Source organism: Oratosquilla oratoria, chromosome 25 (genome assembly GCF_046742065.1).
Source record: "Oratosquilla oratoria isolate Oo_2021 chromosome 25, ASM4674206v1, whole genome shotgun sequence".
Classification (NCBI taxonomy): Eukaryota; Metazoa; Arthropoda; class Malacostraca; order Stomatopoda; family Squillidae; genus Oratosquilla; species Oratosquilla oratoria.
In genome coordinates this window covers 49,419,440-49,443,442 of record NC_134801.1, presented here as the reverse complement: position 1 = coordinate 49,443,442, position 24,003 = coordinate 49,419,440, and the positions used below count along the sequence as shown (strand labels likewise).

At 37.7% G+C, this 24,003-nt stretch overlaps 1 protein-coding gene across 5 annotated transcripts; it reads left to right on the top strand.

Annotated features, from left to right (window-relative positions):
* Positions 1-653: 653 nt before the first annotated feature.
* LOC143038938 (putative inactive 1-aminocyclopropane-1-carboxylate synthase-like protein 2) lies at positions 654-21,570 on the top strand. 5 transcript variants are annotated; one of them, XM_076208730.1, is made up of 10 exons: positions 654-923; positions 10,700-10,892; positions 13,351-13,551; positions 13,947-14,111; positions 14,994-15,169; positions 16,436-16,571; positions 17,558-17,699; positions 18,745-18,921; positions 19,249-19,368; positions 19,579-21,570. In XM_076208730.1, exons 2-10 carry the CDS (start codon positions 10,764-10,766, stop codon positions 19,647-19,649), a joined length of 1,317 nt encoding a protein of 438 aa, XP_076064845.1. In that variant the 5' UTR covers positions 654-923; positions 10,700-10,763; the 3' UTR covers positions 19,650-21,570. The 5 variants fall into 5 exon arrangements, with proteins under 5 accessions (XP_076064845.1, XP_076064847.1, XP_076064844.1 ...); XM_076208729.1 differs by lacking the exons at positions 654-923; positions 10,700-10,892 and adding exons at positions 7,382-7,462; positions 8,572-8,903; XM_076208731.1 differs by lacking the exon at positions 654-923 and adding an exon at positions 7,409-8,903.
* Positions 21,571-24,003: the final 2,433 nt, after the last annotated feature.

Below are 24,003 nucleotides of genomic sequence, written 5' to 3'. Positions count from 1 at the left end.
TAAGCATGTGTGTTATATACGTGTGTCAGAGAAAGTTTGTATGTGAGCGCACGTAGGTTTGGGAGTGGGTGTGTGAAAGTAGGCGTATGGAGACTGACCTCCTAGTACAGGAAGTGTGTATGGAAAAGCCAAAATAACTACTGGACTACACACAATTTGAAGACATATTCGGGATTTCTTGCGAAAGGACTCTGGGTGTCAGATCCCGGGAACACATCCTAATTCACACTGTCGAATAATATATATCCAGTATTCTTCTATCTATCTGTCTGTCTGTTTATTTATCCATATAACTATGTAAATACCAAGAGGCTTTTATTTTCCTCTATAAGGAGGGTAGCTAACCAAGACATGCATTCACCCCTAACCATCCTACTCTTACCCGTCACCTATTTGTTTCCCTCTTATCATAGCTCCTTTTATACCTTAAAAATAAGATAAATAAATCATAGTTACTCTGAGCAAAATATTATTAACATGGGCGTACCGCTTGACCCGATGACCCCGAAAGGGTCACACATGGTGTATCATAATACCTATGACGTCACGTGGGAGTAAACTGCTCACTGCATCCGACTGTGGGAGTCCACGGCGAGTGACGTCTGCATCCGGAGCTCACTCAATTCAACGAAACTGAGCTCCTCGTCCTTGGCTACGCCTCAGGTCGCAAGCAAAAGCGTGCGTGCAAACACACACGACTCAGGCCGGGAAGCCAAAGGAAATTCCACCAGAAGCTAAAGATGGGTCACATATATAAAGAAGGATCTCCCCATCCCACAGGCAGTCTGTGACATCGTCAACACCTCCAAGGAAACCCTGCAGAAGACGACCTCGTTTACTCGATCCGGCAGAGTGACTGAAAAATAAAAGAAAATTTTTACTCTTGGAAGTTTTGGACGCAGCAGCGATCTTTGTAAAGCTAGGTAAGTGAAGGGCAGCAATGGAGAAGGCTTCTTCACCCATCAGTCCCATATTTTTATCCCTTGAGTTCGGCTCATTTCAACTGCCATAGACTTATCATAAAATTCATATCATTCCTTGGAGTAACAACACTAAAAATTGAAAAAAAAAGAAAACCTGTAAGAAAATTAAATCTGAGGATTAAGAACCAGTTACTCAGTGAATTGTTCTAGATAGAACAGCGTCTAGCTACAAAGATCATACGAGTAATCCTAAAGTTTTCATTCTCGGGATGTTTATATTTTCCACCCTATGGCTGCTTCTGTTCACAGACTATGAACTAAAGCCTACTGAACTCATTTGCTGATACTAAGTTGTGCTGAATAGCAAGTGATAACTTAAACCAACTAAATATCCAATATGATTTAGACAAGCATTTTTTATGGTTTGAAAAGTGGCTAAATAAGTTTAAACTAAGTAAGTGTAAAGTCTCGGCGTAAATACTACGACCACACTTTAATCATATAAGCCCTAGAGGAAACGAACAGTATTCTTGGATTGATGCCATGATCTTTTGACTTCAAAGGTCCAGATATCATAAACCACTGACATAAATCCTTAGCTCGCCAATATTTGGAATATGTCATTTCCATGTGGTCCCTAAATTTCATTTAGGGCATTGGCAATGTGAAGGGTACCGGGGCTAGTGACAAAACTAAGACCAAATACTAGAAACAAACCATAAAAATAAAATTACTTATCACCCTGTCACCCACCCAAAGAGAGAGAGAGAGAGAGAGAGAGAGAGAGAGAGAGAGAGAGAGGGAGAGAGAGAGAGAGAGACTGGCTGACTGCCTGACTGACTCAGAGGGGACCTGATAGAAATCTTCAAGATTTTAAAGGAAACTAATAATGTCAAGTTTAAAAACATTTTCATGATGAACACTAAACAAGTAAAAAACAATGGCCCAAAGATACCCAGGACATAAATTGAACTTAGAAGTAGGTAGAAGCAATTTCGGTAGTCATATAGTCACTTAACCCATTCAACTCCGATGACAAGATGTCTTGTCATTTGGTCAAATAAAACAAAAAATCATAATAAAACAACAAAATGTTTGATGATCAAACAGCACCAGAAAAATATGACGTCATCAGTCCTCCTCGAGGAGGAGGACTGATGACGTCATATTTTTCTGGTGCTGTTTGATCATCAAACATTTTGTTGTTTTATTATGATTTTTTGTTTTATTTGACCAAATGACAAGACGTCTTGTCATCGGAGTTGAATGGGTTAATGGAACAAGCCCCCTTAGCTTGTTCTGATATGATGAAAATAAGTAAATCAAATCAAACAAAATAGAATAACGGACCGAGAACCAGTTCCATGCGTGGACAGGTTACATAATTTTTTTAATATCGACGAAAATAATTAAGTTAGTGTATGAATCTTTAAGTCTCACGTTAGGACACGCTGATGACGTGAGATGATTTTAATGCAGCAGACGGGTGGGACCCAGGAAGGACTAAAACTGAGATTTGATAGATCGAACCCCAATCTGTCTCGTATGAATAATCCCTTTAGATGAATAAAATCGTCTTGCGATAATATTAGTGACTCATAAATGAAGAAACTGGCCAATTATCAATCAATCAGCCGTGCCTTATCGGCCGATACCGATAAATCGGCCGCCGTTTATTTGTAATGTAATTATGTATTGTGACATGTAAATGCTAATGTATTTAATTGATGTGATATTTCACGATTGATCACAATTATGGAGTCACTGTTTGAGAGCATGAGATGACAGAATGAGGCTGACTTTACTTTTTTTTCTTTCTTTTTTTTTTCATTGCCATCAAACTGTGTCCGTGTAACCTTTCTAACCAAACGTGTCCGATATTCTACACCAACACTTAAGTTCCCGTATCACCATTTGACACCACTTAACACCCAGGACAGATACGCCCCCGGGACAGGGCAACCCCAGTTAGTTTCCACGTGGTTAGATCATCGGTTTTGAGTAAGAGAAACTTGGGTAGACTCAGCTAGGAGGCTTGAACTGGGTGTCCTAGAAAATATTACATGATTATTTTGTATTTTTGCATTTTGAAGTCAATATGCTTTCAGAGTTTCTCTGTCACCCATGAGTCCCTTCCTCTAGCATACGTGTATGTCAATAATGATAATGAAGATAAGAATGACCGATTATCAAAACCAAATAATCAGCTAAATAAATGACTCTGTAAACCAGCCTATATGGTAGATTACCGATTACCTGCCGATTAATCGGTGCAGTCCGACTTAACGTGAACAAAAATATACAAGTCATGTTACTGTGTTAAATATTACATGAGCGTCCTCTGAAGACGGAGGAAAAGATGTGGAAGCCTGACCGGGATATCCGTAGCCCGTGCTTGCCACAGACCTACGCGAGCAAGTACGACCGGGGATTTTTTATTGTCGAGCCCCGCATCCTGTGAGGACAGTGCTCTCGCTTATGTATTTAAGTCTTCTCGTGTGAGTTTGTAGACATCAGGTTCGTGTGAGAGAATTCTTAGTCACTCAGTTAAAAAAATCAACACTATAGAAATAATAGCATTAATGGCAGTAGTGAGAATATTAAAAATAAAGATGATGATAATGACAATAATAATGGCAATGACGATATCATGATGATAATAATACTAATGACTACTATTATTAAGAATAATATAGTAATAGTATATCCATTATGTTTATTACTGCAAATATTCATCCCATTTAAGCCTGTTGTTCGATGTCCTGAAACAGGCTGAAATACAAGGTTTGACCTCATTTGTTGGGACATACTCCATTTGTAAGCAAGAAAGGGTGTTTTCCTTTCATTCCTGAGCGACGTGACACTTAGTGCGTCTCATGGTACTCAAGGCTATAGATATATGCATAGTACACATGTTCATAAGTTTTCACTAAGCTTTGACAAGACGAACGGTACTGAACGTGTTCTTAGGAACGCACACACCCAAACATTGCGTCATCTTTCTTTGAGCTGTTGACGGGTTGAGTCTAGAAGTACTCAAAGTTTTGAAGCATATCACTGGACTGAACAGGTTAAGACTTTTGCCTCTCTCGCACAAGGACAAGATGTGTTAATTATTTTCTGAGTTCTAACGCAGGTACATGGATAAACTATAACACTTCTCCAAAAGTTACCAACTACCTTTCAGACAGAAATATCTCAAGTAATGTTTATCGTTTGTCTTCAAATCGGAATAGTCTATTCCAAGACACCTTCGAACAAATTCTAACCGCGGATTGATTGCGGGCCAACTGATCATGCTTATTTGAAAGCCTATAAAAAGCAACAGACACTGAATCATACAGAGGCGGTCACCTAGGGCGCCACTAGCTGGAAGGGGACACCCATGAGTGCATAGATGTCACGAATTGATTGGTTATTTTTTTTCTGGAATGAAGTGGCATTAGTTTGCGAACTGTGACACTATAAACTGAAGTCAAGTGAGTGTATATACTGTAAGTGCTATTATAAATGTATTATATATATATGTATATATATATATATATATATATATATATATACATATACATATATTATATACATATATATATAAATATATATATACATATATTATATACATATATATATAAATATATATATACATATATCATATACATATATATATATATAAATATATATATAAATATCTATATATTATATATCTAATGTAGATTATATATGTATATATATATATATTATATAAATATATATATTATATATTATATATAAATATATATATACATATATATATTATATAAATACATACATACATATACCAAGGCCTTTTCCCCCTTCCAAGGGAGGTAGCCAAAAAGGGAAAGGCATAAAAACACTCCCACCCATTTCATCCCTAAATACACTCCACACCCCTCCCACCCTTCCTCTCATCTGAGCACCTCCCGGATGACGGGCCATCCCTGCACCCTGCCCACCGCCCTGGGTCAGAAGCAGTGTCGCAAGACACAGCACATCCACAGCAAGGCCGCTTCATTTAATCGGCGACCCCCCCTCTCCGTCCCCCTTTGCATATAAGGAGAGGACGGGGAGAAATCCCTTCGGGCTGCGTCAAAATTTACTCACACATACTACCCCACCCCCCACCCCCCCGCCCATTCCTCCTCATGCAGTCACAACATCATCCATATACAACCATTCTCCACTCACCTCTGTCTTCCGTCCTCTCCCTTCCCTCCTCAACAGACATTCCCCTCTTCCCCAAAGCCCCCTTCACCCCATCCATCCACCTCATCCTAGGACGTCCCCTCATGTTCACTCCCTCCACATCTGCCTTCCATACCTCTTTTACTAGTCTTTCTTCACTCATTCTTTCCATGTGTCCAAACCATCCTAATATTCTTTCATCAACCCTATCTCCCAAATCCTTTTTCACCCCTGTTCTCCTCCTCACCTCCTCATTTCTCACTCTATCTAGCCTAGTAACCCCCACCATACTTCTCAGACACCTCATCTCAAACACATTCAAACTCCTTCTCTCTTCTTCTCTTATGTTCCACGTTTCTGCCCCATACAATGCTGTTGGCACAATCACTCCTTCATACAGTCTCCTCTTCGCATCCATTCCCAAATGTCTATTTCTCATTACACTCTTTAAACCACCAAGGCATTTACTCGCTTCTCTCAATCTACATTCTACCTCCACCTTCACTCCACCTTTTCCTGCTACACTTGCACCCAAGTATCTAAAACTATCCACTTCCTCCAGTCGCTCTCCCTTAATGTTCACTTCCAGTCTACTGCCACTTTCACCCCTTGTACATCTCATCACCTTACTTTTACCCACATTTATCTTTAGCTTTCTTCTATCACATACTCTCCCAAACTCTGCCACCAGCTTCCTCAATCCCTCCTCTGACCCTGCCACAAGCGCAGTGTCGTCTGCAAACAACAGCTGGCTCACCTCCCACTTTTCTCCATTTTCTTTAACCATCTCCAATCCCTGACTCACTACCCTAGCATTCACCTCTCGCACCACCCCATCCATGTATAAGTTGAACAGCCAGGGCGACATAACACATCCTTGACGAAGTCCCACCTTTACTTCAAACCACTCACTCTCTCCATTTCCAATCCTAACACATGCTCTACTACTCACATAAAAACTCTTGACAGCTCCCAAAAGCTTTCCTCCTATCCCATAAATCTGCATAACCTCCCACAGTGCCTTTCTGTCTACCCTATCATAAGCCTTTTCCAGATCCATAAAAGCCCAAAAAACATCCTTCCCCTTTCCTATAGCTTTCTCACATATCTGTCTTACCACAAAGATCTGATCTACACAACCTCTACCCGTCCTAAATCCACACTGTTCCTCACCAAGACACAGCACATATATATATACATATATATATATATATGTTGGTACATTGTGACAAGTTGATGAAGGTGGAAAAAGAAGTCACGGGTCTAGTTCCGAGTTACTGAGTTTATTCCTGACCGGTTTCGCTCTATGCTTCTTCAGAAGAAGCATAGAGCGAAACCGGTCAGGAATAAACTCAGTAACTCGGAACTAGACCCGTGACTTCTTTTTCCACCTTCATATATATATATTATATAAATATATATATTATATATAATATATAAATATATATATACATATATATATATATATATATATTATATAAATATATATTATATAAATATATATTATATATTATATATAAATATATATATGTAATTATATTGTGTGTATATATATATATATATATATATATATATGATATATTATGTGTATATATATATATATATATATACATACATTATATATATATATACATTTTATATATATATTATATATACATTTATATATATATATATATATATTATATACTGTATATACATATATATATACATATATATATATACATTATATATATATATACATTATATATATATATATATATATATATATATATATATATATATATATATATATATATATATGGGGGGAGTTACGTGTTGGGAAGTGAGGGAGTTCAGGGAGGCCAAACTCTGATCTCGCCTAGGGCGAGTAAAACTATATGACCTAATTCATTTAAAGTATAACCTTATAATAAGGAACATCTATATGTTTCTATGAAACAAGGAAACAAAACGTGAATCTCATTTCACATTGAAATTCATTGGGGCAACTTTACAGCGCCTGGTTAGACGCCCTAGCAGGCCTCCGTATCCTTGAATATTGGTCTTCCTTCAACTTTTGGTTAGTAGTAGTACATCAGCAACCGAAATAATAGATACTCATAATCATATTACAACTAGTTATAATAAACATTTTAAATACACATGAAACAATGAATTAAGACTACTGTAAGAATATAAAGAAAAACTAAATATATAGGTAAAGGAATCGGAGAAGTAGAGGAAAGGGCATGCGCGCCACATCAGCTGATTAAAGTAAACAAAGATCAAGACTGGTGTGCATACGATCGTGTCACTTCTGTGATTGCAATGCTTTGAAAGAAATTCAAACCTCATTGGAAGTCTGTACCATATAGAAAATAACGATACAGTATTAAAATGTCGTTGTGGTATATCTGAGAATAGAGTGTAAAGAGGATAAAGAACAGTGAAAAGAATGACGTTTTTACGTGTCGACATCTGTTTGTGTTTTTCATTACATAAAAAAGACAAAAGATGATAAGATCGTGTTCCTACGAGGGCTTTTTCTGATTTTATCCATTACAAACTGAGTCTGTGTGCCTATTTAGGAATATAGTTAATGTTTTGTAATTTTACAACTCACCCAGACGAATAGTCGTTTCCTTCAGCTAAAAGATTACCTGGTGTGACCCCTAAAATAGATCGGATTCTGTCATCTACAAATTCTACGAGTGAGATTTGAAAGCTGGATCTATTCAAATTGTTTTTCATAGTTTACTTCATGTGTTTATTTTTCAATTCTGATAATGATAGTTATAATAACAACGTTTTAAGGCATAACTGAAATTGTTCGTTAACTACTTTACGCAGAAAGGTTCCCAGTAGCAAAATGCAAAATCGTTGTTCGTTTGCCAGAATCAAATGTAAAATAAAACCTTTGAATGAGCTTTGATAGGCTAAGGTAGGATAGAAACACTACGTGACCAAGTCTTTCAAACCAACGAGTGTGACACTGATAGAAACGCTGGTAAGTTACGGCCCATAACAACCAATCTATCCGCTGTACCAGCCGAAGTGTAGACAATTGTACTATTTGCAGTCGCACAACTTGACCCACTATTACAATATTTTCTTTCCTCACTTCCCCCGCCCTTATAAAAAAAAAATCTCATAGGCGTTTGTCCTTTCCGACCGATTCTCTGATTAATCGAGACATTCATCAAGGCGTAAAGCCTTTCTAAGCTAAACGAAAACATTGTCGGTAGCAGTGGGGCGCATAGGCTTCAGTAGTTCTATGAAATTTACGGGAAAATACGAAGTGTCGTACCACATCAAGGAGTCTTTCATTCTTATTACTGTCATTACTAAGTTACATGGAAGGAGATAATCGAGATTGGTTAACCTCTAGCATTTAGATTAACACCTTTCTCTGAATAATTCTGCTCTGTGTGAGGGCAATTAATGTGAGCATCTTGATGCTTCCAATCAGATTTGGAAAACGAGGTGAATTGAAAGTTGAATAGAAACTCTAATACTACTCCCAGTGCAGTGTGAAAAATTTAGAAGAATAATAATAACGAAAAATTAAAGAGATTACGTGAAAAGCTGGGAAAGGGAAAAGACGAAGGACAAGTTAGGAAACGAAAGAAAATGAAAAGACAGTGTGATACAATGAAAGAAAACGTAGACGAAACGGAATCCCAAGGGAAGACTACACCATTATCCTGTCGGGGCATTGAGCTTGCCGAAAGGAAAAATTTCCTTGGTGTATACAAAGCCATGTGCTACAACAATCCTTTTCATGCAACCAAAAACATCAAGGTAAGAAATCAAGGTCATATACACCTGGGAGTAAAGGGGACTGAATATATATATATATATATATATATATATATATATATATATATATATTTTTTTTTTTTTCACAAAAAGGCAAAGGGAAAAGGGATGCTTTGACTCGGCTATCCTTCCTTATAAGGAGAATGAGTTGAGGGAAGGTTTTACATATAAGAGACATGCTGGCACTTAGTACCGTAGTCACAGTGGAAAGGGGAAACGAACACAAAGTGTACACCCCCCCTCCCCTATATTTTAGTCGGGGGGGGGGCGGGACTAAAGTTAACCCTACATCCACGTTTAGGTGGTGGTGAGGAGCCTACGCCAGGAGGCGCTTAGCTAAGGTCTAAGCCGTCACCTTGGCTTTAGGTACTTGGGCTGTAGGGGCAGGTAACAAAGAATCACGGCTGGGAATCGGAGACCCCTTAGATGGAATGAGTATGTCGAGATAACTTGAGTCCCCATCACTTTGGGTCTTTAAGTGAATACATTCGTTATATGTTGATTTATTATTATTTACTATTTACCTGTTTGTTTATTATTTAACTATACCTATGCATTTATTTATGTATTTTATTTGTTATTTACTTTATTATGGTTTTTATATATTAATCTATTATTTTTTTTCGCATCTGACCTAGATATGGACCAAAAGGTCTTATGTCGGCATGCTCCGCCTTTGTAATCCTTTGAATGAGATCGCCTGTCGTTAACCAGAATGAAATCGTTAAACTAACCACTCGCACAGAAAGGACTAATAATCAAGATTTTTTACCCACTCAAGATGAGAAGTGTTAATAGAATTGTCTGGTGTCATACATAATAAAATTATTAAAGTAGCCACATAGGAGAAAAGGATTAGCTTACTTAATCCAACCTAACCTCTCGCTAAAACAGTCATAAAGCATATCCCCCTCTCTCTCTCTTTTCACACCAAATAAGTACGGCCAACCGCACAAAGAAAAAATAGTGATAATTGAATAAGTTAATAAATAAGGGTTATACCACATAGATGCCTACAACAATTTCCCACCAGAACCCCAAAACACGTTCATATAAGCGCGCGCGCCCACACACACACACACACACACACACACACACACACACACACACACACACACACACACACACACACACACACACACACACACACACACACACAAACACAAACACAATCAGGCTACAAAGCAAACGCTCCAAGACGGACCCAAAACTCAGTACCCTTACTCCACCAGCCATGAGCCCAACTGAGAAATTACTCTTCCGATAGTTAAGAAACACAACTGGCACGAATGTATTCGGATCACCTTCCAGTGCTAAAGAGACCTTGAACTTGATTTCTGCTTCCCCGTCAATATTTTCATCATAGAATGCTGTCATCGTTTCCTGGAGGAAAACGATCAGCATTAATTGATATTTTTTTTTTTTTTTTTTTTTTTTTTTTTTTTAATTATATTTCGGAAAACAATGCTGATATTCTTAGTCACTATTTCATATTGATTGTCATATATATATATATATATATATATATATATATATATATATATATATATATATATATATATATATATATATATATATATATAATATGTTATGCATTTTTTTCTATTTCTGTATATTTAATTATTAGTACTTTTTTTTTTATCTCACTTTTCATTCATGTATCCGTTTTATTTCTTAATTTATCTACTCATTCAGATATTATTTATTTACCTATTTAGTTATCTATGACTTAAAATATCTTAAGAGCCACGCATTATCATCGAACCTAAACCTTTCAGGATATAGCAAACGCGAGGAGAAAATCAAGTATCCCAAAGGCCAAAACATAAGAAACCATCCAGAATGTTGATCACCGGAACTGATAGCGTGCTGTCCAGGCGAGCAACTGAAACGGTCAATATCGACGAGTTTCTCTTTACACACTTTGCAAAGGCTGAAGCTAACTTGTTTCATGCCAAGGACAACCCAGGGGTAGGTCACTTAATAAAACAACTTTACTTGAGAAATATAAATGAATATACACAGGGAAACGTACTTTTGCTTCCTCTGCTTAGCTAACCCCGCTCTAACCAAGTGGGCCAGCATGGGCCACACCTACTTAATTATGGTTTCCAGATTTGTGTGAAGAGGTTTACCTTCTTGCTATATAATCTTTTCGGCGAATAATGGGAGATATTAAATAGGCAACCTTCTCGGACCTCTAGGTTGGAAGTGATGGTCAATGCTGGCAAAGAAACACACACACACACACACGCGAGCGCGATTGCCTTTCATCCACGTGAAGCTAAGATGGACAGGGCAGCGATTTTTATTATTATTGTTTATTTATATTTATTCACTTATTTTAATTTGTCTTTTGTTATTGTTATTTCATGAGTGTAGGATGGATGTGGGGTATTGTTTGCTCTGATTTGCCCATCATCCTTATAAGGATGTATACTAACACACACACACGCACACACGCACGCACACACACACACACACACACACACACACACACACACACACACACACACACACACACACATACACACGCACATACTGTACATACATAAACTCTGAAGAAAAGGTCACATTTGTTCCGCAGCATCATCAGCTTGAAGAAAGCACCAGAAGAATTTGTTTTTCCATTTTACCAGTCTGTCTCACTTAAAGACATTCCCCTAGAATGAAGCGAAAAATGTAGTTCATTTAATTTCTTTACCCTTGAAGTGTATAACTATGTTGACTATGGTCTGGCTGGCACCTGGCGATTTCATTCAATTGAGAGGATCCCCACAGCCCGAGAGGACTGCAACAAATTTCGAGTTAGCCTCTCACCCTGAGTTCGGATCGACTCTATTCATCTGAGGAGAATGAAAATATATATTTCTGTATTTACACCATAAAAGCTTCTTTCCCCTTAACAATGGAGGTAAGAAACCAAGTCATACACCCACCCCCTACCCCTACCCAACCAACTTCATCCGTCACTCGTTGTTTCCCTTTCCATCTTAGCTCCTCGTGGATGAAGAGTCATCCCTGTCCCCCGCCCACCGCGTGGATCAGAGGCAGTAGCTCCTCGTGGATGAAGAGTCATCCCTGCCCCCCGTCCACCGCGTGGATCAGAGGCAGTGCAGTAAGACACAGCACATCCACAACAGGGGCAGCCGTTTCATGTACATGACGTCCTTCCCTCTTCGTTCCCTCATGCGGAAATAGAGAAATCATATTAGCCAATAGAATTTTTTATACAAAATGTACATTTGGCTTCACTTATAACTACTACAATGACTGGCGTCTTCTGCGAAGTTGTATGAAAGGTATTTATGTCGAACAAGTGCGATACGATGAAGTCTGTGATGTCATCAAAGACTCGTTTACATCATAAACCTACGACCCGAAGATTTAAGCTGTCCACAAATCCCATGAAGTTACGAGTCGCTGATGTACTTGTAATTCTAACCGTCAGTTCATATATATGTAAATATATATATATATATATATATATATATATATATATATATATATATATATATATATATGAAGTGAGGGACAAAAACTTAGGCGCCAGTGTGAAAATAACAAGTTTCCTCAAATAAGCTACATTATCAGGTACTTACCAGCTCTCTAGCACTTTGTTGGACACCCCTTTCTCATGATACTTTCTTGGGGACAGATGCTGCAAGATTTTGAAGCCACATAGGGTCCATATTCTTCCAAATATCCTTGATGGCTACCTCCAGCTTGGGGATTGATGAAATGTCGCGCTCACGTAACTTATCTTTCATGAGCACCCAGAGGTTCTCAATTGGGCTTAAAGCAGGCGAATTACCTGGCCAATCTTTTATATACTCCACATCATAGAATGTAAACCATTCTTTAATGAGTTTAGCAGTGTGGCATGGTGCACCATCTTGCATGAAGACATCTGTTATGCACTGAAAAAAACGTCGTCTAACTGATCATTAAGTAGCTCAAAATACATTCAGAGTTTCAATTTTTGGTAGTATCACTAATGATCCCACACCATGGTAGCCAAAAGCACCCCAAATCATCAGTGAATCAGGATTCTTACAGTACCGTGTGTGAATTTTGGGTCCAAAGGATCACTGCCAGGACGGCGGCACACTTTGCCAGGACGGTTTCCATTAACGGTGAAAGTGGCTTCATCACTCCACAACACATTTTTCCACTTCTCCACTGCGTAGTGTGCAGCGGTGGGCCAAGAAGACTCGTGATGCTAGTGGAGCTAATCCGCCATTACAGAATAAGCCCACATATACATACGTACACACACACACACACACACACACACACACACACACACACACACACACACATATATATATATATATATATATATATATATATATATATATATATATATATATATCCCTTTTTTTCTCCTTCCCTCCCACCCTCGTATGACCAAGCTCTCCTACCACAGGGCATCGTGAACATGGGTACAGCTGTCAACCGAGTCATGGAGGAGGAACTGGCTGAGCGGCTGACGAACAGTGACGCCCTTCGATTCGATCAACGGTATCAGCACTACTTCAACCCCTCTGGCGTGTTGGAACTTCGTCAGGCAGTAGCAGACACACTGACGAGGCAGCTGGCCCCTGACAACCCCGTCAGTCCTGATAACGTAAGTCTCTCCCACCCTTCACCCTATCCATCTCTCACCCCCCTCTCTCTCTCTCTCTCTCTCTCTCTCTCTCTCTCTCTCTCTCTCTCTCTCTCTCTCTCTCTCTCTCTCTCTCTCTCTCTCCTCTCTCTCTCCCCTCTCTCTCTCTCTCTCTCTCTCTCTCTCTCTCTCTCTCTCTCTCTCTCTCTCTCTCTCTCTCTCTCTCTCTCTCTCTCTCTCTCCCTCTCTCTCTCTCTCTCTCTCTCTCTCTCTCTCTCTCTCTCTCTCTCTCTCTCTCTCTATCTCTCTCTATCTCTCTCTCTCTCTCACGCACACAAACGCACACACTCCCACACACTCACAAATCTCAGTCTTGCATAAACTTTCCCCAAGATTTATTTTTTCTTTCCCTCCAGCTGGTGATCATGAACGGCGCCACCAGCTGTCTTGACGCCCTCGCCTACGCTCTGTGTGACCCTGGCGACGTCCTCCTCACACCCACGCCCGTCTACGCCCGCATCTTTAGCGACTTTGAGGAGCGGTGTCAAGTGGACGTTATGCCAATCGTCTGCAAAGCCGTGGTACGATTTTTAAGTTTCTGTTGTACGCGGATGGCGGCCTGTCAGCGTGACCACAGGCAGTGCCTAAAACCTTTTGTACAAGTTGCTACAGGATGAACGGCTCATCGAAGTCCCTTTTAGCCCCCTGATGGCTGTACGTTTCTTTCATCTGAATAAGATGTAGCCTATAAATCGATTGGTAGTAGTACAATTTTTCAAGGAACGCCAGACATTAATGTATTCTGTGGGTGAACAGAGAATTTAGGAATATGAAGTTTTGTCATTGAACGTTTCATTGTTTATGATGATTTTATAATTGCTTGCTGTCAGTGAAAGAGGACATTTAGCAATGGAAATAGAACTCAAAACCTGACCTATAATATATGCAGTCTATGCAATTTCTTGTCATAGAATATGTATGGGTAATTCAGTATTCTGCAGCTCTTGTATAATTGAGTAAGTTTTGCCCAAAAAATATATATCATGGTTCAGATTTGAGAAACTGCTCTCACACTTTTTTCACTTTTGCACCTATCAATTGGTGCCTACAATTCCAAAATCACTTGGCACAAATGAGTGTCCAATTTTTCTTTCTGGAAGTGCAGGAAGAAATGACAGTTGTCAAATAAACTTTGGAAACAGGGGATTTTGTGACTGGTGTCAGATACTCAAACCTAAGCCATTACATATCAAAACTATGAAAATAAATGCTTAGTTGTTGTGTATTTAATATGCTTCAGTATGCAGAAGTTCTCATTTAATTTTTTTTTTTTTTTTTTTTTAAAGCAACAATCACATATTTGCACTGCCTTAAGATATAGTAGGTCAGATTCATTTGTGTGTAACCAGTTCTACTTGTTCTTTCTGCTGACCATCAACACCTGTTTCATAATGTGCCCACAGCCAGACAATGCAGGGGAGAGCTTTCAACTTTGCAAGGAAGCAGTGGAGGACAAAATTGTGGAGGCACTGTCTGCTAAGCGAAGAGTCCGTGCCTTCATCCTAGTCAACCCGAACAACCCGCTTGGCGATGTTTACCCTCCAAGTCTCATCCTTGATATCATGAAGATCTGTGCAAAGTGAGTATTATAGGTGTTCCCAAACAAGCCTCCTGTCAGGTAGTAAGTACCTCAAATGGTGTATCTGATAAGCTGAAACAAACCAGCAGTGATTATTTTTCTAATTGAATAATTGGGTAAATAGTGAGTATAAACATTGTAGGACTGGGATCTCCTTTCAGGTTGATAAAATCATCTTGTGCCTTTGAACATCTGTGTTGAGTGAGGACTGGGTATTTGAGACATACAAAATTTCAAGAGAAAGACTCCTCTTCATTTGTTTCTCTCTCTCTCTCTCTCTTCTCTCCTCTCTCTCTCTCTCTCTCTCTCTCTCTCTCTCTCTCTCTCTCTCTCTCTCTCTCTCTCTCTCTCTCTCTGTCTCTATATATATATATATATATATATATATATATATTTATACATATATATATATATATATTATATATATATAAATATATATATGTATATATATATATATATATATATATGTATATATATATATATATATGTATATATGCATATACATATATAGATATATATATCTATATATATATATATAAACTGTATATATATACATTACATATATCATATATATATATATATGTATATATATATATATGTATATATATATATATGTATATATATATATATATATATATATATATATATATATATGCATATATATATGTATATATATGTATATATATATATATATGTATATATATATGTATGTATATATATATGTACATATATATATATATATATATATATATATATATATATATAGATATATACCAGTATATACATCCATGTCAATCTCTTCTTGGGTCATAATTGGTTAATCACAAATGCACTGAAAGACATAATGGTGATGTCAAAATAATAATGACATCAAATCACCAGATATAATTATGACATCAAATCATGCAGAATGCATCGCCAGTGATCTGTCCGACTTTTGTGTCTGTACCAAAGACCCCATCCATAGACAGACCCTCATCACATGCTTAAAATTATGTCAATCTTTTCCTGCAGGTATGAAATGCATATCATCTGTGATGAGTTCTATATCCGTCTTTGATGAAGATGCCAATTTCCACTCATTATGAAAGACATTATGATGATGTGAAAATAATAATGACATCAAATCATCAGATATAACTATGACATCAAATTATGCAGAATGCATTGCCAGTGATCTGTCCAACTTTTGTGTCTGTACCAAAGACACCATCTATAGACAGACCCTTATCATGTGCTTACGATTATGTCAATCTCTTCCTGCAGGTACGAAATGCATTTCATCTGTGATGAGATCTACTCCCTATCCGTCTTTGATGAAGATGCCAATTTCCACTCTGTCCTTTCCTTCAAGGATGTTCCTGACCCTGAGCGTACTCACTTCATTTGGGCCATGAGCAAGGTAAGCAAACACCTAGAAACAGAACTATTATTAAGTCGTAATCACAAATATTGTCATGAATTGAAAAAATGGTGTTCATGTCAAAGTGATATTCATTGAGTGTCTTGAACAAAGGTTATAGAAGGTAGATATTGTAAAAAGAAATATCTTGATTTTTTCCATGAATTCTTCTCATTCTTTTATCCTATACTGGCAGAACCTTTTTTATTAATCTATTTATTTTCTCTCTTTTTATAATAATCACATCACCTCTTATCACTTTTCCATTATGGGAATTTCCTCTCTCTCTCTCTCTCTCTCTCTCTCTCTCTCTCTCTCTCTCTCTCTCTCTCTCTCTCTCTCTCTCTCTCTCTCTCTCTCTCTCTCTCTCTCTCTCTCTCTCTCTCTCTCTCTCTCTCTCTCCCTCTCTCCCCTCTCTCTCCCTCTCTCTCTCTCTCTCTCTCTCTCTCTCTCTCTCTCTCTCTCTCTCTCTCTCTCTCTCTCTCTCTCTCTCTCTCTCTCTCTCTCTCTCTCTCTCTCTCTCTCTCTCTCTCTCTCTCTCTCTCTCTCTCTCTCTCTCTCTATCTTTCTCTCTCTCTCTCTCTCTCTCTCTCTCTCTCTCTCTCTCTCTCTCTCTCTCTCTCTCTCTCTCTCTCTCTCTCTCTCTCTCTCTCTCTCTCTCTCTCTCTCTCTCTCTCTCTCTCTCTCTCTCTCTCTCTCTCTCTCTCTCTCATATATGTCTTATGTCTTATCAGGGAGTGTGTTTGTTGATTGTGGAAAGTTCCATACTTTTATTTTATCATACACCTTATATTGTAATCATCTACACAGAGATGGGGTAAAACCACTAATTAACTGAGAATGTTCTGCATCCTCAGTATGTGTTTTTTGTCTGAATGGTTATATATGGTTATATACATAGCTAACATAATGGCAGACTACTCCTTTTCCTAAAACTTTTGGAAGTTGAAACATATAAGTGCAGTGGTTTACATGTATCCCCACAGGACTTTGCGCTTGCTGGCTTCCGAACTGGTGTAATACACACGCGCAGCTCATCAGTAAAGAAGTGTCTGGATGCTGTAGCAGTCTACCAGTCCACACCTGCACTTATACAGCATGCCTCTGCTACCCTTCTCTCAGACAAAGGTAACAATACCTGCAGGTCTGGACTGCCCAATAATATCACCAAATATCCACCTCAGAAATATTAGTGATAGTTATCATAACAATGATAATAATAACAATGATGATTGATGATTATGATGATGATATTACCGATGATGATGGTCATGTTTATGGTGGTGGCAACAGGGCCTTCACATGGCGGGAGGATGCATATGCCCTGGGGCAGAGCATTTAGGGGTGCAGTAATTCTAGTCTGGGCATGCCATCCACAAGGCTGACAAAATAATTATGATAAAAAAGAAGTTCAAAGGAGCCCTGAATATTTTACCATGATATACGAAGTTTGCGTTAGAATCAACAGAATATGAAATATTTTTCCCTTAACCTTTCTACAACAGGGACATTAAATAAAAAAATTAAAATCTGTTTAATTATTTCGCAAGCCAGTAGCTATAATAGGCAGTAAGGAATGGTGGAGATGGGAAGTGGTGATGCGGGAATGGGTGAGCATCACTGAGAACTTTGCCCTGGGGTGACGCTTAGACATGTAAGGGCTTTGGGTGGCAGTAGTGATGGTGATGGTGATAGTGGTAATGATAGTGGTAGATGATGATGCTAATTAACATTATCATTAGTAGTTATCATTGTGATCATTATTGTGTTAACTAAATATGTATATGAGTTACCATGATAAGATAAAGTCCCACAAGGAGATTTGGTTCATAAAAATGTCAAAAGAGGAAAAAAAGTACAACCATTAGCATAGGCATTAATTCAAGTAAATTTTAAATTTACAAATTGCATCATATTCAACTGTCTCTGCTGGAAGCTTATTACATTCAATAAGGACATGGCAAAATTGATTATAAAAAAACTGGGATTATTTGCAATGATTTTGTACTAGCTCGTATTCCAGATTTGGATCTAAACTGGTTTTTCCACCTCACCCAGTTCTGATCTGACTTTGAGTCTACCATAAAAAGTAAGCTGAAGAGAACAGCTAAAGTCTCAATGTAAACTCAACCTAAAAACCTAACCTAACTTGATTGTTGTTTGTTGCCATCAGCTTGGTGCGATGACCTATACCTCAAAATAAACAGACAACGTCTCCGGGAGCGGTACACCCGGTGTTTGGCCAAGTTGAAGGGTGCTGGCATCAACGTCCGGAAAGCTAAAGCCGGCCTTTTTATCTGGTTTAATCTTGGCCCTTACCTTAGATCTAGGACCAAGGAGGATGAAATGGGTAAGTAGATTCATCCTAGATCTTGTCATGGCAAACGATTGTTGGTATGGAATAATAGTGTTATATTCCCACCCTGTTTAGTTCACTTGGTACATTATTCAGACAACACTTGCATAAACATAGCCACTCTGATATCTTTCTACCATATGCACATTCTACTTTTACACCAACCTGTGTGCTAGAGGAGAACACATCATAAGCCAAAGGGTTTCACTTTAAATACTTCACCAAGGTTGGGACCATCTACAGTACATTATGAAAGGCTCCAATAAACTAATATGTGCACTTTTGGGTGGCACATAACACTAACTGCTCACCTCTTTTCAGATCTTTTCCGAGAACTACTGGAAAGGGGCGTGTACATGGTACCTGGGACTCAATTCTATTGTGAGGAACCTGGATGGTTCAGAGCTATCTTTGCTGTGTCAGAGGTTGAGCTAGAAGAAGGTAAGAATGCTAATAGGAGGGTTTTAGATGCCTTGTGTCATTATATGATTGGTGTATAGTTTTGAGCAGATTTTGAAATATCCTAAGCTTATTATTATGCTAATATAGTTAGGTATTAGACCCAATATTTTAATATGAGTAATTGTGTCTAGAGTGGATACCAATAAACCATGAACAAAACTTTTTCAAAAGAAGAATTATTCTTTCCAGGGTTGAAGCGGATACTGCAGGTAGTTGAAGAGCGTAAACAGAAGGGTCAAGTTCCCTCGAGAGCTGCATAACCACTAAAGATGACCACCCAAGGGTTTGTTCTTAAAGTTGAGCACCTACTTGCTCCACTTAGACAAGGTGAAGAAAAATTGTTGGATAGGTGCCATAAGAGCTTTTGACTCTAGGTCAATTGTTCTAGGTCCATTGACATTTGATTTGGACAGTCGATACTTTCCTCTGTCACTGGTGATGAAAGAAAGTCTCAGAGTACTTCCATAGATCAACATTTTTAACATTTCAACCATTATCCACTGTGTGAGGTGGCTAGACACATAGCCTTTATCAGAGCAATATTTTAACTTATCGAAGGTTCCATTTATGAATATGGGTGCTGTATAGTAACTGTATTGTTATGGAGATGCTGCGTTACTCACAATATACTAGATAAAGTCGAAGCCCTTGGCATAGGAGAAAAAGTGTTTTAATGGATTAGAGCTTGGATCAGTGACAGAAAAATATGGGTCACCACAGTGTAAAATCCAAATTGGGGATTGTTTCTAGTGGAGTTCCCCAGGGTCCAGTTTTAGGGCATTGTTACTTGCAGCAAAGATGGAGGGGATATTGGTTCAAACCCTGCCACCAGTGAGTTGAACTAAGGGCATGGTTCATTAAATTCCATGTTACAAAGTCCTCCATAAGGGACACTGTCCTAACCAGCCAATAGGGAGGAATTTGTGATGTTAAACCGTATCATCATCATGTATATAAGCAATGGGATTGACACTGATGTTAGTAAGTTTGTGGACAACACTAAAATGGAATGCTTGATTAGGTCAGGAGAAGACACTGAAATTCTACAGGAGGATCTTAATAAATTGTTCACATGGTTGATGAAATGGCAAAAGGACTTCAATATCTCAAAGTGCAGCATGTCAAATATAGGTTTACACAACCCAAAAAGCAGGTATAACTAAGATAACACTTAGAGAAAACTGAGTACAAGAGTGACTTGGGAGTTCTAGTGAGTCCTGACCTTAAATCCAAGAAACAGTGCATTAGCATCAGGAATAGAGCTAACAGAGCATTAGGTTTCATTGCTAGGACAGTTACAAATAAAAGTGCAGAGGTAATTATCAAACTCTATCTGTCATTAGTTAGACCCATCCTTGACAGTTTTGACAGTTGTGGTCTCTATCCTATAGAATGGATGTCAGTTTACTAGAATCAGTACAGAGGAGAATGGCTAAGATGATACATGGGCTCAGAAATTTACCTTATGAGGACAGGCTGAAGCACCTTAACTTACACTGTCCAGGAAATTGCAGAGTGCTGAGCAATCTAATAGAGGTGTTCAAGTGGATTAAAAGCTTTAACAAGAATGATGCAAAGAAGGCTATCATATTAAGACAACAGAGTAGGACTCACAGTAATGGATTTAAATTGGACAAATTTAGATTTGAGAAGAAAATGGGCAAGAATTGGTTTACCAATACAGGGGTCAACAAATGGAATAGACTTAGTAATCATGTAGTGAACTCTGAAGCTATCGGTTGTTTTATGAAAAGGGTAGACAACTTTATTATATGGGGGTGTCAGGTAGTAATAGACATGGAACTACCTAATGCAGGCCTTACAGTCTCTTGCAGTCTCCTTCATTCTTATGTTTTTATATATTTTTGTGATTAAATTGATCCTATAGATGGCTTTACTGCATATTCATTATCTGTCCATATGAAAAAGCTGAAATATTTTAGTAAGGCAACTTTATTTTATTCTCAACCTGTCCAGGCTGAGTATCCTCTATGTATATTCTTCCACCAGATGTCTTCATTTAATTGAAGAAACTCAAATTTCTAGTCGGGGGGTGTTAAAACATGTGAAAACATATTCGGGGAACAATATCACTTCGTCACCATTGACCTTCCCTGATTATGCAATAGAAGAACAAGATTTCTGTAACAAAAATATATATTTATTTATATAACATGTTAACACTGATGTTTATTATCCTACTTGCTGCTTTCTGAATTATGACTTCAATGAAGACCGATTTTTCCAATGAATTATGGGTTTATGGTACTGCCCATGTCTTACTGCATCAGTTGATCCTGCAAGATGGACATGGAAGAGGATTGTCTCCCTTTCCTATCTCTAAAGACCATCAACAGATTTACTTTCAACTGGATTTCAGTCTTTTTTCTCAGCATACCATATTAAATTTTTAACCTCAGGAGGTCGCTTTGATAATTTTGTCTTAGCAGAAGATTCTATTTAGCATATAGAGGCCTTTAACCCAGAGTTAATGCAGACAGGATGAAAAGTAAGATTCAGCCAGAGGAATCAAACTGCTTTCATAGAGAAAAGCAAAGATATTATCACTGTTCTATATAAATTGACTACAGAGCTGTATGTGAGGGACCAAGAAAATCCAGTTTGCCATTTTATCTGGACCATGCGATTTTCTGACATCGAGATTACTCAAGTGATTCATTATTTCATTCCTTGTTACTTCTATCTCTTTCATAGTGAGGACTTTCCCCTCCCACTTGACATCTCTATGTTGTATGTTCTCCTTCGTAAACATTGATTTAAAATGCTTGTTCATAATTTCTGCCATTTCTATTTCCTCTGTGTACAAGTACTCTATTCCTCCTTATCGTAGTTTCACTAATTCTTGTTTGTTTTTCAGTTTGTTTACAAATCTGTAAAATAGTTTTGGTTGATCTTTACATTTTTCTATGACATCCTTTTCGTATTTTCTCTTTTTTTCTCTGCGCACTTGTACATATTCATTTCTATAACTAGTATATATTTTCCATTTTTCGGTTTTTTGGTCTTTCCTCCATTTTACCCAAGCTTTATCCCTTTTATCTTTTAATTACCTACATCTTTTGTTGTGCCAACATTTTACATATCCTTTTTCTTGTTTTTGTCTTGGAATGTACTTTTCCACTCCTTTATAAAATGTTGTCAAAATTTTCCATTTTTCTTATACTGTTGTTTCCTCTTTGTATATCCTTTTCCAGTCTGCTTTTTGAAAAAAAATCTCATTTTATCAATTTTTTTCATACATCATTCTTCCCTTTCTATATTGTTCATTTTCCCATTTAATTCCAGTTCAACTAATATGTGGTCATTTTTACTTAGTGGTGTCTTGTATTCAATCTTGTCCACTATTTCAGATTCTGACGTGATTATTAGGCCTAGTCTCGATGGCTCTTCCTCATTTCTATACCTAGTATTCTCTTGTATCCATTGTGTCATTGTATGTTCTATAATATAATCATATCAAGTAGTACATTTCCCTGCAGATTTCTTTACAATTAAAGTCATCCATTATAACTATTCTTCCTCCATCTTCCAATATCTTATTTAGTGTTATCCTTGTGTCTTCTCACATATTTTTGTGTTCTCTCTCTTCCCACGAAATAATTTTAGAAAACATAATTTATAACAAACTTCCTGCTCTTCTTGTCCCTGTCCTCTATTTTCATCATAATCGTCTCCATTCTATTTTTTTCCATTTGTAATATTCCTCACATTTATATCCTTAGTCAGGAACATAACTTCACCACCTTGTTTTACTTCTCTGTTTACAATCCAATAATTATATACACCATGTCCTACACTGTTGGGTGGTAATGGACCTTTCAATTTTGTCTCCACAATTCCCATTATGACAGGTTCTTTTTCCTTCAGGTAATCATTCAGTTCATTCAAGCCTGATATTAATCCATCTATATTTGTGAAGAACACTTTTAATTTTCTGTTACCTTGATCCTGTTTTCTGTCTTCTGTTTTTCTCTCCTATGAACCATTTCCTCACTTTCATATCCACTACTCTCCAATAGAATTTCTCTTTGTCTAACTCTATTCTGTTCTCGTTTTTTTCCTTAGCTTCTATTCTTTTTGTTTTCTCTTCCTCTCCTCTTTATTCATCTCTTTATCCATACCTGTTTGTACTGATCACTTTCTGCTAGTTTTCCTGTTTTGATAACACATTCTCTGCTGTCGTTTATGACCTCAATTTAACCTTAATTGGTCTTGTCAATACCGTATTTCCCCAGCCTATATATTTCTTCAATTTCTTTCCCTATTTCCTGTTCACCTTCAAATGTTTTCAATACCTTGTTCACTCTTTCTCCTCTCTTACTCTTGTCCTATTTGAATTAAGCTTCTCTTCCATTCCTGATATAATTATAAATTTCTTTATCTACTAAGTCTCTTACTATATTCGCCTCCTCTCTCATCACTTTAATAACTGTGTCCTTAGTGTGTTCATTCATCTGTTGTTTCACTATATCTCTAAATTTAACTTTGCTATCCTCCTGAGCCTGAATGATATAGTGATAATATATTCATTATGTTTATTGCTGCTAATATTCAACCTACTTAAGCCTGGCGCTCGATGTCCTGACGCAGGCT